The 16967-nt window shown below is 43.9% G+C and overlaps 4 protein-coding genes and 2 non-coding genes across 11 annotated transcripts in view; 2 read left to right on the forward strand and 4 right to left on the reverse strand.

Annotated features, from left to right (window-relative positions):
- Nucleotides 1-7780, reverse strand: part of LOC130195319 (proline-rich protein 5-like) — a 20307-nt gene extending 12527 nt beyond the window's left edge. For 2 of the 6 annotated variants that reach the window (XM_056416781.1, XM_056416780.1), the window contains exon 1: nucleotides 5720-5962. Coding sequence is in view for 1 of the 6 variants with exons in the window: in XM_056416785.1 (XP_056272760.1) it covers nucleotides 5720-6496 (777 nt within the window). In the remaining 5 variants the exon portion in view is untranslated. The other 4 variants (XM_056416783.1, XM_056416782.1, XM_056416784.1 and 1 more) reach the window with 4 other exon arrangements.
- A 1365-nt stretch (nucleotides 7781-9145) lies between these two features.
- c6h15orf40 (chromosome 6 C15orf40 homolog) lies at nucleotides 9146-10576 on the forward strand. The gene is made up of 5 exons (XM_056416053.1): nucleotides 9146-9438; nucleotides 9540-9654; nucleotides 9740-9867; nucleotides 9973-10119; nucleotides 10306-10576. Exons 1-4 carry the CDS (start codon nucleotides 9283-9285, stop codon nucleotides 10060-10062), a joined length of 489 nt encoding a protein of 162 aa, XP_056272028.1. The 5' UTR covers nucleotides 9146-9282; the 3' UTR covers nucleotides 10063-10119; nucleotides 10306-10576.
- zgc:114188 (40S ribosomal protein S17-like) lies at nucleotides 9942-14131 on the reverse strand. Its single transcript, XM_056416055.1, has 6 exons — nucleotides 14048-14131; nucleotides 13332-13483; nucleotides 12878-12983; nucleotides 11680-11745; nucleotides 11042-11144; nucleotides 9942-10058 (listed from the first exon to the last, which is right to left on the reverse strand). Exons 1-5 carry the CDS (start codon nucleotides 14048-14050, stop codon nucleotides 11067-11069), a joined length of 405 nt encoding a protein of 134 aa, XP_056272030.1. The 5' UTR covers nucleotides 14051-14131; the 3' UTR covers nucleotides 9942-10058; nucleotides 11042-11066.
- LOC130196007 (small nucleolar RNA SNORA71) lies at nucleotides 11254-11380 on the reverse strand. Its single transcript, XR_008832157.1, has one exon. It is a non-coding gene; the product is annotated as a small nucleolar RNA SNORA71 (small nucleolar RNA).
- Nucleotides 13146-13272, reverse strand: LOC130196008 (small nucleolar RNA SNORA71). Its single transcript, XR_008832158.1, has one exon. It is a non-coding gene; the product is annotated as a small nucleolar RNA SNORA71 (small nucleolar RNA).
- A 945-nt stretch (nucleotides 14132-15076) lies between the features above and the next one.
- On the forward strand, nucleotides 15077-16962 carry commd9 (COMM domain containing 9). The gene is made up of 5 exons (XM_056416158.1): nucleotides 15077-15223; nucleotides 15386-15525; nucleotides 15694-15728; nucleotides 15806-15909; nucleotides 16597-16962. The coding sequence occupies exons 1-5, from the start codon at nucleotides 15077-15079 to the stop codon at nucleotides 16732-16734; spliced, it is 564 nt and encodes a 187-aa protein (XP_056272133.1). The 3' UTR covers nucleotides 16735-16962.
- Nucleotides 16963-16967: the final 5 nt, after the last annotated feature.

A 16967-nucleotide genomic window follows, 5' to 3' on the forward strand; every position in this document is an offset into this window, starting at 1 on the left:
GGTGACAAGACCATCTGTGGCCACCACAGGGGGATAGCACTCCTTGCTGTTGCTGGTAAGGTCCTGGCCAAGGTGCTGCTGCAGAGGCTACTCAACAACATCACAGAGGCATTGCTCCCAGAATCACAGTGTGGCTTGAGGAAGAACAGGAGTACAGTCGACATGGTCTTCACAGCCCGGCAGCTTCAGGAAAAGTGCAGGGAGCAACATCAAGACCTGTTTATGGCTTTTGTCGACCTCTCCAAAGCCTTCGACACTGTGCAGAGAGACCTACTGTGGGACATCCTGCTCCGGTTTGGATGCCCTAACAAGTTTGTCAACATCCTCCGACAGTTTCATGATGGTATGAATGCTAGGGTGACAATAGGAGGACAAGAGTCTGCCTCCTTCCCTGTGTGCACAGGGGTCAGGCAGGGGTGTGTACTAGCACCAGTGCTCTTTAACATCTTCCTCCTATGCGTCACCCAGCTTCTCCATAAGGACATTGAGGACAACAGCGGGGTGACAGTCGTCTATCGGCTCGATGGCAACCTCTTTAACATCAGGAGGCTGCAAGCAACCACCAAGCTGCACAGAGTGAGGGTCCTTGAGCTGCAGGATGCAGATGACTGAGCTCTGGTGGCTCACACTCCACAGACCTCCAGGCTGTCCTGGATGCAGCTGTGAAGGCTTCCAGCAGGATGGGGCTGACCATCAACATCACCAAAACAGAGGTAGTCTGTCAGTGGAGCACCAACATCCCACCACGCCACCCATCTTCAGCATCAATGATAAGCATCTGTCTGTAGTACCATCATTCAAATACCTCGGGAGTATCCTCTCTGAGGACAATAACATCGACAATGAGGTCCAGAACAGAATCAAACAAGCATCAGCTGCCTTTGGGAGACTCAGGCACCGGGTCTTTCAAAACAAGAACTTATATCTCCATACAAAAATCTCTGTGTATCAAGCAGTGTGCATCACCACCCTCCTGTACAGTTGTGAAGCCTGGGTCACTTACAGCCGCCATGTGAAGTCCCTGGAGCATTTTCACATCCGCTGTCTCCAGCGAATGATAGGAATCACTTGGCGTGACCGAGTGCCACACACCGAGACCCTCAGGAGAGCAGGCTGCAGGAGCATGGAGGCCACCATCACCACTACCAGCTACGATGGCTGGGGCATGTTATAAGGATGCCCCTCAATCGGCTGCCTCACTAAGTGCTGTGTGGCCAGCTCGCCCAAGGCCAGCGCTCTGCTGGAGGGCAGAAGAAGCTATAAAGACCAGATAAAAACAGCGCTAAAGAAATGTAAAATCAGACAAGGGGACCTGGAGGGCTTGGCTGCTGACCGTAACACCTGGCGTCAGATGTGCCAAGACGGGACCACAGCACTGGAGGAGGACAGGACAGCCAGGAGGCAGGAAAGAAGGCATACAAGAAAAACAACCAAGGTTGCCAGGACCACCACGACTACATACGCATGTCCACCTGCCACAAGACCTGTGGATCCAGGTTAGGACTATACAGCCACCAGAAAACTCACCGCTGAAAGTCAGAAGTGGACGTCATCGTCGGCTTCGATGGACAACTACAAGCAAGCAGCAAGCAAGCAAGTGTGTGTATGTATGTGTGTGTGTGTGTGTGTGTGTGTGTGTGTGTGTGTGTGTGTGTGTGTGTGTGTGTTAGCATGTGGGCTAATCCTACACATTCAGCATTCTGTCATGAGAAAGTTCTCAGAGTCTAACAAAGTTTTTCTGATCTGGGATCAGTTCCTGTGAACTCCAGACAACAACAACAACAACACTGGGGGTCTACATGTGAGTCTACCTGTGGGTCTACCAGTGAGTCTACCTGTAAGTCTACCTGTGAGTCTACCTGTGAGTCTACCTGTAGGTCTACCTGTGAGTCTACCTGTGGGTCTACCTGTGGGTCTACCTGTGAGTCTACCTGTGAGTCTACCTGTGAGTCTACCTGTGAGTCTACCTGTGGGTCTACCTGTGAGTCTACCTGTAGGTCTACCTGTGAGTCTACCTGTGAGTCTACCTGTGGGTCTACCTGTGAGTCTACCTGTGAGTCTACCTGTGGGTCTACCTGTGAGTCTACCTGTGAGTCTACCTGTGAGTCTACCTGTAGGTCTACCTGTGGGTCTACCTGTGAGTCTACCTGTGAGTCTACCTGTGAGTCTACCTGTGAGTCTACCTGTGAGTCTACCTGTGGGTCTACCTGTGAGTCTACCTGTGGGTCTACCTGTGAGTCTACCTGTGAGTCTACCTGTAGGTCTACCTGTGAGTCTACCTGTGAGTCTACCTGTGAGTCTACCTGTGAGTCTACCTGTGGGTCTACCTGTGAGTCTACCTGTGGGTCTACCTGTGGGTCTACCTGTGAGTCTACCTGTGGGTCTACCTGTGAGTCTACCTGTGAGTCTACCTGTGAGTCTACCTGTGGGTCTACCTGTGGGTCTACCTGTGGGTCTACCTGTGAGTCTACCTGTGAGTCTACCTGTGAGTCTACCTGTGAGTCTACCTCTGAGTCTACCTGTGGGTCTACCTGTGAGTCTACCTGTAGGTCTACCTCTGGGTCTACCTGTGAGTCTACCTGTGAGTCTACCTGTGAGTCTACCTGTGAGTCTACCTGTAGGTCTACCTGTGAGTCAACCTGTGGGTCTACCTGTGGGTCTACCTGTGAGTCTACCTGTAGGTCTACCTGTGAGTCTACCTGTGGGTCTACCTGTGGGTCTACCTGTGAGTCTACCTGTGAGTCTACCTGTGAGTCTACCTGTGAGTCTACCTCTGGGTCTACCTGTGAGTCTACCTGTAGGTCTACCTGGGGGTCTACCTGTGGGTCTACCTGTGAGTCTACCTGTGAGTCTACCTGTGAGTCTACCTGTGAGTCTACCTGTAGGTCTACATGTGAGTCTACATGTGGGTCTACCTGTGGGTCTACCTGTGGGTCTACCTGGGGGTCTACCTGTGGGTCTACCTGTGAGTCTACCTGTGAGTCTACCTGTAGGTCTACATGTGAGTCTACATGTGGGTCTACCTGTGAGTCTACCTGTGAGTCTACCTGTGAGTCTACCTGTGAGTCTACCTGTGAGTCTACATGTGAGTCTACATGTGAGTCTACATGTGGGTCTACCTGTGGGTCTACCTGTGGGTCTACCTGTGGGTCTACCTGTGAGTCTACCTGTGAGTCTACCTGTGGGTCTACCTGTGGGTCTACATGTGGGTCTACCTGTGAGTCTACCTGTGAGTCTACCTGTGAGTCTACCTGTGAGTCTACCTGTGAGTCTACCTGTAGGTCTACCTGTGAGTCTACCTGTAGGTCTACCTGCGGGTCTACCTGTGGGTCTACCTGTGGGTCTACCTGTGAGTCTACCTGTAAGTCTACATGTGAGTCTACATGTGGGTCTACCTGTGGGTCTACCTGTGGGTCTACCTGTGAGTCTACCTGTGAGTCTACATGTGGGTCTACCTGTGAGTCTACCTGTAAGTCTACCTGTGGGTCTACCTGTGGGTCTACCTGTGAGTCTACCTGTAGGTCTACCTGTGGGTCTACCTGTGGGTCTACTTCTAGACCCTAAACCACCTTTTCATATATTTATTTTTACAATAACTCAAACTAGCTGTTTTCTTCCAGTCTGAACCCCTATAGATCTAAACCACCAGACTCTGAAGGTCCCAGACGGCCTGGAGGTCTACCTCAGGGCTCCAGGACCTCCCTGTGAGTCTATTCAGGGCCCTAACAACACATGAACCACGTGGAGCGAACCAGGACTTAAGTCCTGAAGGTCTCTTTATAATCCGCCGTAAGCCGGTTTACAGACTCAAACCACTGGTCTGTGCAGTAGAAACATGCAAGTCCAACCTGCAGGTCTACAAACTCTAGACCACTAGTGAAGACTTCAACCGGGTCCAGGACTTTTGTACTTGTGGCAGTATTTAGAAGAGTCTATCCAAGACTACTGCAACTTCTAAACTACCTCAACAAGACCACCAGTGGACTGAACCAGTAAGGTCTTTCTACAAGACCTGCACCACATGAGGGTCCAAGTCTGTTAGTCTGTGGACTCAAGACCACCTGTTAAAACCTCAACCGAGTCCAGGTCTAGTCTTCCATACTTGTGGGTCTATACTCACAAGAACCAGACTACAAACCAGATACAAACTTTAAACTACCAGTAAGTCTGTCTATACATATATATATATATAGAATACAAAAAATATATATGTATTAACAAATATTTATTATATATATATTAGGGCTGTGAAACGATTAAAATTTTTAATCGGATTAATCACAGGTTTTTGTGGATTAATCATGATTAATCACATATTACCGATATTCTCGGTATATTTTGTGAGAACATAGAGATTTATGACAAAAGACGGATATATACATTTATACATTCTTCTATACAATGGTGCTGCAACTCAGCAGTTATTTAGCAGTTTTCTTCCATATGGAACATTAATACATCTTCATCCTAAACAGAATGTTTAACCCTCCTGTTACCTTTCGGGTCAATTTGACCCCATTCAATGTTTAATGTCGGTGTTCTTTGGGGTCAATTTGACCCCAGGCTGTTTTTCACTGTCAAACATATCAGAAATATCAACTTTTTTATTAATTTAAAGGGCTATTTAGGTAGTCAACAAACAAATATAAAGTACCTCACACTTAAACTTGGGAAGCAATATTAATTCTAATAATTTTCTGGAGGTTTTAATTGCTGGGGTCAAATTGACTCAGAGGGTAAAATATGTTAGTAAATGTAAAGGTAACAGGAGGGTTAAACAGAACATGTTTCTCTTGTTTGTCAACCATTAACTCCACCATGATACAATCTAAAGGCCTCTAGTCTTCCTCTAGCAGCTGCTGAGGCAAACTGACTGTGTGGGTTTTCTTCATGAACTGGGCCGTGATGAAAGGGACGGCGGGGACACCGCTGCAAAGCTGAAACCTCACCGGCCCGGACAGGTGGACAGATTGACAAGTGACTTTTTTTTGCTCGGTCCCGATGCGCGCGCACGGAGCTCTGTGGCGCGCGAGACGGAGATCGATAAGTGTTAACGCGACGCGAAGAGACAGAAATGACATGCTGCTGTGGAGATACGATCAACAACAGACGTTTAGTTTAATAAAAGAACAAAGACGTGCTATAGAGAACATGTCAGGGGGCGGGCCAATCTTTTTAATGTTATGCGATCTACCGACACTACGCCGCGATCGACTGGCAGGTCGCGATCGACGTGTTGAGACCCTGATCTACAGGAAGTAAAAGTCGAAACAAGGTTTCCGGAGGTGAACCTGCGGAAGGATCATTACCGATGAACAGACCGTCTGCATGAGAGCGGACAGAGTTCAGATTGAAGTGGTGGATTGGAAGCTCATTTTGCAAGTGACTTTTTTTTCGTCCCGACGACCAACAACAGACGGATTGGAAGCTCATTCTGCGCATGCGTTAAATGCGTTAAAAAAAATAACTAGTTAAACCTGTAATTGAATTAACTGAGTTAACGCGTTATTTTTCACAGCACTAATATATATGCATATATATTATATATATATAAATAAATGAATGAATATATATATATATATGTATGAATAAATAAAAACTAAACATATATATATACATGTTCTATAAAATAAATAAATATATATTATATATAATTGCAGTTGGTTTAGAGCATGCGCTGCTGCTGCTGCTGCTGCTGCAGGTAAATAACGAGACTCACCTGAGCAGACCCGCTTCCGACGGATGAATAAAGACCTCTTCCCTCAAGACCTCCTCCTTCAAGACCTCTTCTCTCAAGACCTCTTCTCTCAAGACCTCCTCCTTCAAGACCTCTTCCCTCAAGACCACCTCTTCCCTCAAGACCTCCTCCTTCAAGACCTCTTCCTTCAAGACCTCTTCCCTCAAGACCACCTCTTCCCTCAAGACCTCCTCCTTCAAGACCTCCTCCTTCAAGACCTCTTCTCTCAAGACCTCCTCCTTCAAGACCTCTTCTCTCAAGACCTCTTCCTTCAAGACCTCTTCTCTCAAGACCTCTTCCCTCAAGACCTCCTCCTTCAAGACCTCTTCTCTCAAGACCTCCTCTTTCAAGACCTCTTCCCTCAAGACCTCCTCCTTCAAGACCTCTTCTCTCAAGACCTCTTCCTTCAAGACCTCTTCCCTCAAGACCTCCTCCTTCAAGACCTCTTCTCTCAAGACCTCTTCCCTCAAGACCTCCTCCTTCAAGACCTCTTCTCTCAAGACCTCTTCCTTCAAGACCTCTTCTCTCAAGACCTCCTCCTTCAAGACCTCTTCCCTCAAGACCTCTTCCCTCAAGACCTCCTCCTTCAAGACCTCTTCTCTCAAGACCACCTCTTCCCTCAAGACCTCTTCTCTCAAGACCTCTTCCTTCAAGACCTCTTCCCTCAAGACCTCCTCTTTCAAGACCTCTTCCCTCAAGACCTCTTCCCTCAAGACCTCTTCCCTCAAGACCTCCTCCTTCAAGACCGCGAGACCACATTGTGTATAAACGCAGCTCAGCGCTGCCAGGAGCGGAACAACAAACAAACAACAAACAAACAAACCAACAGCAGCAGCGCGCGTGTCCGCTCTGAGTCTCCTCATCGACTCTTTGACTCAACAGGCTGCAGTTCACGAGCTCACGAGCTGGCGGAGGAGACGACAACCACTTCCGGTTAACGCCTTCAAAATAAAAGTCCGGACATATGACGTTTTCAGGTCCTTTACTTCAGTAAAAGTATATATTGGGTACTACGTTGTTATCTAAATGTATGCATTCAAGATGTACTTTGGTTAAAGTATGTAAAGGCTACCACACTGTAGAAATACTCTAAATTAAAGTATGAATAGTACACAGCAACAATACTCTGTTACAGTAAAGTACTAATAGTACACAGTAACTATGAGTTATTCTTCCTCCAGATATTAGGTAACCATCCATCAGTTAATTGTAGCTACTTCTTTTTCTTCCTCCTCTTCTTCCTCCTCCTCTTCTTCTTCTTCCTCCTCTTCTTCTTTAGTTCTTTTTCATAAACAGTCACTCAGCAGCTTCTTTTAACCGCTGAGGGAACAAACTGTTTATGTTTGTTTATGCTTTCGCAAGTATTATGTTTTATTATTGTTTACATATTTATCAATATTCAGTCCCATTGTTACTTTGCACATCTCATTATAAATGTAATCTCTGGAATAAAGCTGCAGCTAACTTTTTTTTCTTTAATTAGCCTGATTATTATATTCTGGATTAATAATTTAGTTTTTAAAAAATTAAAATGTATTTCAATAACAAATTCTCAGAAGCTCATTTCTTTATTATTTGTGATTAAAATTGAAACGACAGATAAAAAATCATTTTTGAGCAAATTGGTTGATAGTTACTCTATAATACATTTATAATATTATTATTATCTGAGTCCCTCATATTGAAATACTTACTGAATTACAAAATAATGTTACTGCTTTAGAGCGGAGCTTATACTTTTATTGTGAAGGTGCATAATCGTCGTCCGGTCCAGGTCTGACTTCAGCGTCAAAGCCGATTGGGTCAAAAGTCTTCATCTCATGAATATTCATAAACACTCATGTATATTCATGATATGGAGACACAAATAAACATGAAAACAACTACCACCATGAAAATAAAACGATGTCACTTAAAGTTGTACTTTCTGAAGTACATAGAGCTGGAGGAAGTACTCAATTATTATCAATTATATAAAATAATGCAATACAAGTACTAGAAATAGTATTGCATTTAAGATATTAGGAAAGGTACAAAAACTTAAATCAAAATAAGAAAAAGAAAAAGTCATGACGCATAATAATATATAGTATAGTCATATATATTATAGTAATATATTATATAATAGTAATATAATTTTTGAAAAATTAATGTTTTCATAATGTTAAAGGTGAATCTCTGTTTAATGACATTAAATATAAGTAGTTTATATATCTTCTGTCTCCACTTTGGTTATTGGTGTATCTCTTCTGACTCAAAAGTCAAAGGTCAGACGGGTTCCTGCTGCAGGAGGACTGCAGCACCCTGTTGTGTCTCCTGGCCTCCTCCAGAGTGCGCCCCCTCCTGGTGGAGAGGAGACACTGCATCACTATCCCACCATCAGAGACCCCCAGAGACCCTTAGAGACCATCAGAGACCACCAGAGACCCTCACCTCAAAGGCACGATGAAGAGAGAAAAAGATCAAACATGAGACACCACGACGAAAACCATGAAGCCCAAAGAACTCATTATTATTTTCGATTTTATTAAGTCGAATAGAATAGAATAGAATATACACTTTTATTAATCCCCAAGGGGAAATTAGTTCTCTGCATTTAACCCATCCTTAGTTATTAAGGAGCAGTGGGCTGCGGTGAAGCGCCCGGGAAGCAACTGGGGGTTCAGTGCCTTGCTCAAGGACACTACGACTTGCAACTAATGGGGAGAGCGGGGATCGAACCCACAACCCTGCGGTTGCAGGACGGCCCTCTTACACCACTGAGCTAAAGCTAAAGATGAGACTAAATAAAGGTTGATGCCACCAGAATAAGAGACGTTTCAGTGATGTATTAATATACATATAGGAGGCATGTGAACACAGCAGTGGTTAGAATGAATAAATTAAGCTGAAAATTAAAAAATATATGTATATTTCTTGTTATGTATGTATTGGTTTTAATTTATATAGATGGTGCAGATAATGATGCATTGTATTTTTTCATTTGCGGGTTAATAAGATGTTAATTTAGATATTAATGGCTAATGTTAGTCTTAGTCATTTCTATTAAATATGACAAAATCTCATTGGCAGTATTACAAATAATAATATATATTTATATTATTGCTTGCAATACTGTGTTTTGCAATTCAGTCTACCACCATTTTATGTATATAATATAAATATTGTATTTGTATTTAAACCTTAAATATAGAAAATATAAAACACTATATAAATGTGATATACATAGATATAAATTGGTGGTAGACTGTATTGCAAAAGATAATATTTAAACAGAAATATATACAAGATGTAAAACAATTTTTAAAAAAGGAAACAAAAATGTAATAATATTGTTAAAAATAAATATTTGACATTTGAAAAGGATGTCTACTATATATAATATAAAATAGTACATTTGATTATACTGTCAGATGTTTCAACTGAAAATTAACATAAAAAACGTTGAGGCTTTTACTGTGAAAGAGATCGGAAGTTGATATGTTGAAGGCGGAAGTCGCGATATTTACAAGTTAGCATTCAGCTAACAGCTAGCTGGCGGCCGGATGTTTCCCGGCTTCAGTAAAACGTGTAGCTTCATCAGATCAACTGAACCGTTTCCGTCGTTCAGAGTGAACCCGGTCAACCGTTGGTGTGACGTCATCCCGGTGCTCCGGCGCATGAGCGGTAGAAACACACCGATGCCCAGAAAAGAGAAAGCGGTGAGCCTGGCTTTGTTTTATGGATTCATACGTGTAATAATATGACGTAGTACGTGAACAGGCACGCTATGACGTAACCACCGTGTGTACCGTGAAACCAGGTTAAGGGAAGCCCGGCAGCGGCCGAAGCTTCCGGTCCGGTATCCCGGGACAAGAGCGGGTTCGTGACCGTCGCGGTTCACGCCAAACCGGGCTCCAAACGCAGCGGCATCACCGGTAAGCGCCGCCCGGCCACCGTAGATCACTGCCCTGTCCACGTGACCTCCTGCTCCACTCCTTGACTCCTCCCCTTCTCTTCCAGAGGTTTCTGCAGAGGCGGTGGGCGTGTCCATCGCGGCTCCGCCCACTGACGGAGAGGCCAACGCGGAGCTCGTGCGCTTCCTGGCGGAAGTCCTGGACCTGAAGAAGAGTCACGTGTCTCTCGACAAGGTCCTTGAAACCCGTCGACTTCCGGAACCCTTGAATCAAACTCCTTTACATGATAATACCAATAATAATCATCATAATACTAATATGTATTTATTGGCCCTGCAGGGCTCCAGGTCCAGAGAAAAACGGGTCCGAGTGGACTCCTCCCTCAGCCCGGAGGAGGTGTTAAAGAGGCTCACAGAGGCTGCAGGCTAGGACAGAGGGAGGATGAAGGACAGAGGACAAAAGGAGGGAGGACGGAGGACAAAGGAGGTTCCTATCATTAATTGAACTGCAAAGCAATGTGAAGAGTTTTAGTATAAAAATAAACTGAGAATAAAGGTGATATTCACGTCATTCAATGAACATGTGTACAACTATTTATATTTTTATTTAAATAAACGACTCAAATACAATGTTTGTTTTTTTATGAACTTGTATCTCTTGTTTTTAACTTAGGAACACCCGCATACTAAAGCCTGGCCGGATGTTTACCCACAATGCATTCCTTCTGGACGTAAATAAAAAGTCTGATATCACAAAGTTATAGTGTATCTATGTGTGCATCTGTGTACATCTGTGCGTATCTTTTTGTGTGTGTACATGTATGTATCTGTATCCCTGTGTGCATTCGATGGGAGAAGTCAGTCGTTTCCTCTCAGACATTAATATTCATCTTTAGGTGATTTTAAAAATCTTCATTAAATTAATTTGTATATATTAAACACAATATTTTCTCAAATTATCTTTATTTTATATATAAGTTTATTCTATTTAATACATAATTCATTCATATTTACGCATTATATACATTTGTAACTATTATTATTCATTGAATACTTTTACTATTGTACATTAAATTCTAATAAATAAATTAAACATTAAGTATTGTATATATTGCAAGAGGAATAAACATTTCACTTCTAGTGTACACAGCAGTATTTAAATACACAGGTTCTCATGTCTACAGTATTAAGGGTTCTCAGCTTCCTGCTGCCTATGACCATGTAATGTAGATTACGTATTTAAATATAAATATAGAGGGAGTAGCTTTTAGATGTGTGTCCGGTTGATGCATTAAAGCCGTTTTATCTTTTAATAAACTGGAAATCAAGAGGACACACTAGCGATGATGATGAAGATGACGAAGGCTCCAATGAGTGTAGTATTAAACCAATAGGCAGAGGTTTTGTACCAGAAGGTTTTTATTGTAAGATGCTCTAGACTCCTCGAGGCTGCTTGAAGTTCATGCCGACGGTGGGCTGGGTCACCTGCAGGTTGGACAGACCGCCGAAGTCCTGGGGGGCAAAGACAACTGGTCTGAGACCTCAAACTGACAACATGGAAGAGTCTTAGAACACCAGGACCAGGTCCAGAACTGGTCTGAGACCTCATGGTGGACTAGTCTGTCTGAGAGCATCAGGGTCTGATAGGAACTGAGGATCCTTCACACACGGGAAAGGCTCTCAACTTCATCTGCCTGTACTATCAATGAGCTGACGATGAGGACGCCATGACCACTTTCGATACAGGACACTTTTATAAACATACACAACACACATATTAAATAACTTTATACACACAAATAACTTGAGGAACTAATAATCGTTCCTTTGATCATCTGACCTTAAAGCAGATAGAGATATTTATCAAATCTCTCGACTCCTCCAGTGAGATAGAAATATATAATATAACTCATTGTACTGTAGTAAAAGTACATCATCCTATCAGTTCAGATGAAGCTTTGAGAATGTTACAGATACTCCAGTCAAGTACCTCAGTTGGTACTAGTGCAGTATTAACAGTTAGTACTAGTACAATGAAGAGACTCACCAGCAGCTTCAGCATCTCCTTTGTGTCGGGATCCACTTCGATGAGCTCCTGGTCCAGGGCCGACACCTGAACACACACACACACGTTAGAGCACATACACACCTCATGGACACTCTAACATGCAAGGAGTCTTAGAACACCAGGACCAGATCTGAGGCCTCGTGGTGGACTAGAGTCTGATAGGAACTGAGGATCCTTCACACACGGGAAAGGCTCTCATCTTCATCTCCTTGTACTATCAATGAGCTGACGATGAGGACGCCATGACCACTTTCGATACAGGACACACACTTATATACACACTTTAAATAAAGAACACATTCAGGTCTGATTCCTCGGAGAGGCTCTCAGACCAGATGAGAATAATTTTATGTAATTTAGTTTATTAAACATTTCTAAAAATCAGCTATATTCAGACCGTCAGGGAATAAAAGAAAATTATATTAATAAAATAAATACACAATTATTAGAATGAGTTTGTTTCTCAGTCAGCAGTTATATTATTATAAACAGTTACATCCTGTAAATAAGATGCAGATTAATTTATAGTCTTATACATTTACTACAGATGAATTATAATAAGTTTACTTCTTGTTATAACCCACAACGCAGCAGGACTGAAAAGCAGGTTTTTTAAAAACAATCTGCAACACTACACATAAAAAATCTGATTTGTGTCCCTCCAACGGTCCTTGAACGCATCACGTGTGAGGATCGCTGAGGTCAGACAAAGAAGCCAAACTGAGCTTCAAATTACTTTAATCAGATTGTGTGAAAAACGTTAATGTCGAGTTCCTCAGTGAAACTATGACGTCATGATGCATTAACCTGAGACGAAGTCATGACAACGAATCAGAGAAACTGGCGGATTTTAGGAAGTGAAGATGAAGAATATTTTTAATTAGATTTATAACACGGAGCCTCTTTTTCTTCAATCGTTGGTAAACAGGTAGACATTTAACAAAATGTCCATCTATAGATGTGATTGTTTTCTAATGTTCTTGACCGATACGTCATAAGAACCATGATGACGTTATAGTTCTGGTTATATGGAGATAAAACGTAAAACCACCCAACAGGCTCAGGAATAACAACAATGTGTTCTCTACAAACACCAGAACCACCGTCTGACCCGTTCAATAAACCCCTTCCTCGCTGTTCTGCATCTGGACTGATAGTTCGTGGTGCGTTCACTTACCTCTGGCACGTAGTTGTCCCTCCTCTCCCTCTCCTCCTCCTGCAGCTTGATGGAGATTCCTCTGACGGGACCTCTCTGGATCCTCTTCATCAGATGTGTCACATACCTGCAGAACAGAGATCAACACTCAGGCCGTCAGAGAGCATCGGGGACAGGTCCAGACCCGGTCTGAGACCTCTACTCTAGACCGCATGGTGAAAACACCACATGTAAGGAGTCTTAGAATACCAGGACCAGATCTGGTCTGAGACCTCATGGTGGACTAGTCTGTCTGAGAGCATCAGGGTCTGATAGGAACTGAGGATCCTTCACACACGGGAAAGGCTCTGAACTTCATCTGCCTGTACTATCAATGAGCTGACGATGAGGACGCCGTGACCACTTTCGATACAGGCTGCATTCAAACGGAACCGGAAGTGTTAAAAGACAGAACCGGCGGTCCCGATCGACTCACCCGGCGATCTTGTTGCGGAGCTTCTTGCTGGGGATGATGGCGATCTCCTCACACACCCTCTTGTTGGTGTGGAAATCGCTGCCCAGCCGGGTGTAGTACTTCTCGATGATGACCCTGGCGGCCTTCTTCACCGTCTTGGTCCTGACTCGTCCCTGGAGGCAGAGAGCACACCGCGGCCTTCATTCAGTTATATTAAGGCAACAGAAATCACAGAGGTCCTTTAAGGTGCAGATGAAATTAACCTCCAGCTGCATCATTGCATATTAATGACGTTAATACCTAGTATTACTAGTGGACCTGCAGCCGATAGACTACAACACTTAGCCTCCATGTTGGACTCAGTTTAGCTCCCGGTGAGCTTTAAACGCGATATTCCCGGTGCGACCCTCAGGGGGAAGCTTCTTATTCTTTAGTGAGCTGCTTAAAATGTCCACGTTTTCAACCCCAGTGAAAAGCATAAATATTCTGCGGTTCCGGAACTTGAAACCGATGAAAGCTGACAGAACCGCGGCTCATTCAGCTCGACAGCGGGCGGCGGATCCTCGGCTACACAACCGAGAATAATCAGCTCCATTTTAATCATCGAACATCAATACTGCAATACTTCGGTGGATTAAACCCTCCGGTGTCTGTTTATTTAACTCATGAGGAATAAACAGCCTTTAAACGCAAGGATTGATTCAGATTAGTCAACTAGGCATGTGAAAAATACCCACCATGTTGGATCGGCCTGGTAAAAGAGAACGAGAAGACTTCCGGCGGAAGTTTAAATCCACGGGCGGAAGTTGAGAAGAGAAACCAGCTGCAGCCGCTGCGTCCCCTGTCGGCCGGAAGACGGAACTACAACAACACGTATTTAGATCCTTTAATGAAGTAACATATAGAACATGTATATAATATATTTATATTGGACATGTTTTATTGCTATTTTAAAAATATTCGTTTTATATTTTATAATAATTTTATTGGCTCTTGAGAAAAACAAAACCACATTCTTTGTCAAATAATAACCTATTTAAGAAAAAACCTGATTCAGATTTTTTTCTCTTTAAAATTTAAAATATATATATTATATTTTTTATTTTTGTTATAATTTAATTACTTTCCCCCCTTTTTTTGTGTGAACGTCAATTCCTACGACAGCAGCGCGGTGTGTCTGTCACGTGACACTCACGTGACATCACGCATCAAGATGGCGGCCGCTGTCTCCGGCGAACATTTCGACAACTTGCAGCTTCTCCTGAAGGTATCGATCTTAATATCGCGTCTCTGATGAAGCCCGATCAGACAAGTAGGTTGTAATTGTTCGATTAATGCGGCTCGATTAGCCTGCTGACGTCACTGCGTCTCATTCAGATTGTTTATACATTTAACAAACACATCTGTCTAGGCTGGCAAAGACCTGCTGCTTTACAATCATGTTTTAATGTATTGTAAAGTTTGTTTTTAATATAAATCTACAATGCTGTTTATTAGTTTGTTTTATGTTTTCTTGTAATATTTAAACCTGTATTTTGATTTTTAGAACTCAAATAAAACCGAATATTTAGTGTCAAGAAGTAGTTTAACTCACATTAACAATGACTAGAATACAATAGTGAGTACTGGTTACAGTAATACTGGTAGGCCTACTAGTAGAACTGGTTACAGTAATAGTGAGACCAGTTCTACTAGTACCAGTATTTATACACTGCGGTATTAGTACTTTTACGACATGTCCAAGGTTTCTAAAATACATTGAAATAATGCTCCTCACTTTGACCTTTGACCCCGAGGCTCCGTCTAAAGACGCCGTGAAGGACGTTTGTGTCCAGAGTCACAGGCGAGTGAGTCCGAGGCTGATAGAGACGACAAGGGAGAAGCTGAGCATCAGTACAGAGGAGGCTGCCGAGGTACACACACACACACACAGACAAACATATACACATATTTAATCTACTGTGTGCTTGTGTGTGTCTCTGTCTGTCTGTGTGTGTGTATCTCTGTGTGTGTATATCTGTGTGTGTGTGTGTATCTGTGTGTATCTGTGTGTGTGTGTGTGTGTATCCCTCCAGCTGGTCCAGTCTCTCCACGTTCTCTCCCATCACGTCCTGTTCTACAACCTGGGTTCTCCGGAGCAGATCCTCCATCTGTTCCCCGACTCGTTCCACTCCAGCCTGAAGAACCTGATCACCAAGATCCTGCTGGAGAACAGGTCCGCCCCGCCCAGACCCCCTCGTGCTTTATTTAGTAGCCCAACTCTACAGACGATCATGTTTTAATGATTCTCCTGTGAAATCACAATGACAGACGTGTCAATGAAACCTGCTCCTATTGGCTGGTTGAATGTGATGACATCACACATGTCTCTGATGTTTTTCAGCTCGACGTGGAGAACTGAAGCGCTCAGAGATCAGAGTGAGTTTTGTGTTACACTGTGTGTTTTAAACTGTGTAAGTGTGTATTAAACTGTGTAAGTGTGTGCGTGTGTGTAGTCTCTCTCCCCCAGCTGAAGGAGGTGGACTGGAGAGTCGACTTGGTAACCGGCTCAGACTCAGTCAGTCGGATGTCCATCCCTACCGTCCTGGTTCAGCTCAAGGTGAGACCTGAACCAAGACCTGCTGAGGAGGTCTGAGGAGGTCTCTGAGTACTGAAGAGGTCTCTGTGTACTGAAGAGGTCTGAGGAGGTCTCTGTGTACTGAAGAGGTCTGAGGAGGTCTCTAAGTACTGAGGAGGTCTGAGGTTTCTGTGTACTGAGGAGGTCTGAGGAGGTCTCTAAGTACTGAGGAGGTCTGAGGAGGTCTCTGTGTACTGAAGAGGTCTGAGGAGGTCTCTGTGTACTGAAGAGGTCTGAGGAGGTCTCTGAGTACTGAAGAGGTCTGAGGAGGTCTCTGTGTACTGAGGAGGTCTGAGAAGGTCTCTGAGTACTGAAGAGGTCTGAGGAGGTCTCTGTGTACTGAAGAGGTCTGAGGAGGTCTCTGTGTACTGAGGAGGTCTGAGGAGGTCTCTGAGTACTGAAGAGGTCTGAGGAGGTCTCTGTGTACTGAGGAGGTCTGAGGAGGTCTCTGTGTACTGAGGAGGTCTCTAAGTACTGAGGAGGTCTCTGTGTACTGAGGAGGTCTGAGGAGGTCTCTGAGTACTGAAGAGGTCTGAGGAGGTCTCTGTGTACTGAGGAGGTTTCTAAGTTCTGAAGAGGTCTGAGGAGGTCTCAGTGTACTGAGGAGGTCTGAGGAGGTCTCTGTGTACTGAGGAGGTCTCTGTGTACTGAGGTCTGGTGGTTTTTCAGATGGAGGACCCGAGTCCGCTGGCGGGCGGAGAGTCGATCTCCACAGTGACGGTGGAGTTGAGCCGGGAGTCTCTGGACCCGATCCTGGAGAGACTGGGACGCATCAGAGACCAGCTGTCTGCGGTGGCTGGGACATGAGGCCGCTGATTGGTCGGTTCAGAGGATGACATCATCGAGCTGATTGGTCGGTTCAGAGGATGACATCATCGAGCTGATTGGTCCGTTCAGAGGATGACATCATCGAGCTGATTGGTCCGTTCAGAGGATGACATCATCGAGCTGATTGGTCCGTTCAGAGGATGACATCAATCGAATATTCACAGAACGTTTTGAGAAATAATTTAAGAAATAAATCAGTTAAAAGTTTCATA

This window comes from Pseudoliparis swirei, chromosome 6 (genome assembly GCF_029220125.1).
Source record: "Pseudoliparis swirei isolate HS2019 ecotype Mariana Trench chromosome 6, NWPU_hadal_v1, whole genome shotgun sequence".
Taxonomy (NCBI): domain Eukaryota; kingdom Metazoa; phylum Chordata; class Actinopteri; order Perciformes; family Liparidae; genus Pseudoliparis; species Pseudoliparis swirei.

What these genes read in the sequence shown, in the direction of transcription:
- c6h15orf40 (XM_056416053.1), top strand. Translation starts at nt 9,283, where the DNA reads ATGTTTCCCGGCTTCAGTAAAACGTGTAGCTTCATCAGATCAACTGAA. An exon ending in CAAACGCAGCGGCATCACCG is followed by an intron (nt 9,655 to 9,739) that starts GTAAGCGCCGCC and finishes CTTCTCTTCCAG; the next exon opens with AGGTTTCTGCAGAGGCGGTG. An exon ending in GTCACGTGTCTCTCGACAAG is followed by an intron (nt 9,868 to 9,972) that starts GTCCTTGAAACC and finishes TTGGCCCTGCAG; the next exon opens with GGCTCCAGGTCCAGAGAAAA.
- commd9 (XM_056416158.1), top strand. Translation starts at nt 15,077, where the DNA reads ATGCTCCTCACTTTGACCTTTGACCCCGAGGCTCCGTCTAAAGACGCC. An exon ending in GTACAGAGGAGGCTGCCGAG is followed by an intron (nt 15,224 to 15,385) that starts GTACACACACAC and finishes GTATCCCTCCAG; the next exon opens with CTGGTCCAGTCTCTCCACGT. An exon ending in TGAAGCGCTCAGAGATCAGA is followed by an intron (nt 15,729 to 15,805) that starts GTGAGTTTTGTG and finishes GCGTGTGTGTAG; the next exon opens with TCTCTCTCCCCCAGCTGAAG.
- zgc:114188 (XM_056416055.1), bottom strand. An exon ending in CTCCGCAACAAGATCGCCGG is followed by an intron (nt 12,984 to 13,331) that starts GTGAGTCGATCG and finishes TCTGTTCTGCAG; the next exon opens with GTATGTGACACATCTGATGA. An exon ending in GGGACAACTACGTGCCAGAG is followed by an intron (nt 11,746 to 12,877) that starts GTAAGTGAACGC and finishes GTGTGTGTTCAG; the next exon opens with GTGTCGGCCCTGGACCAGGA.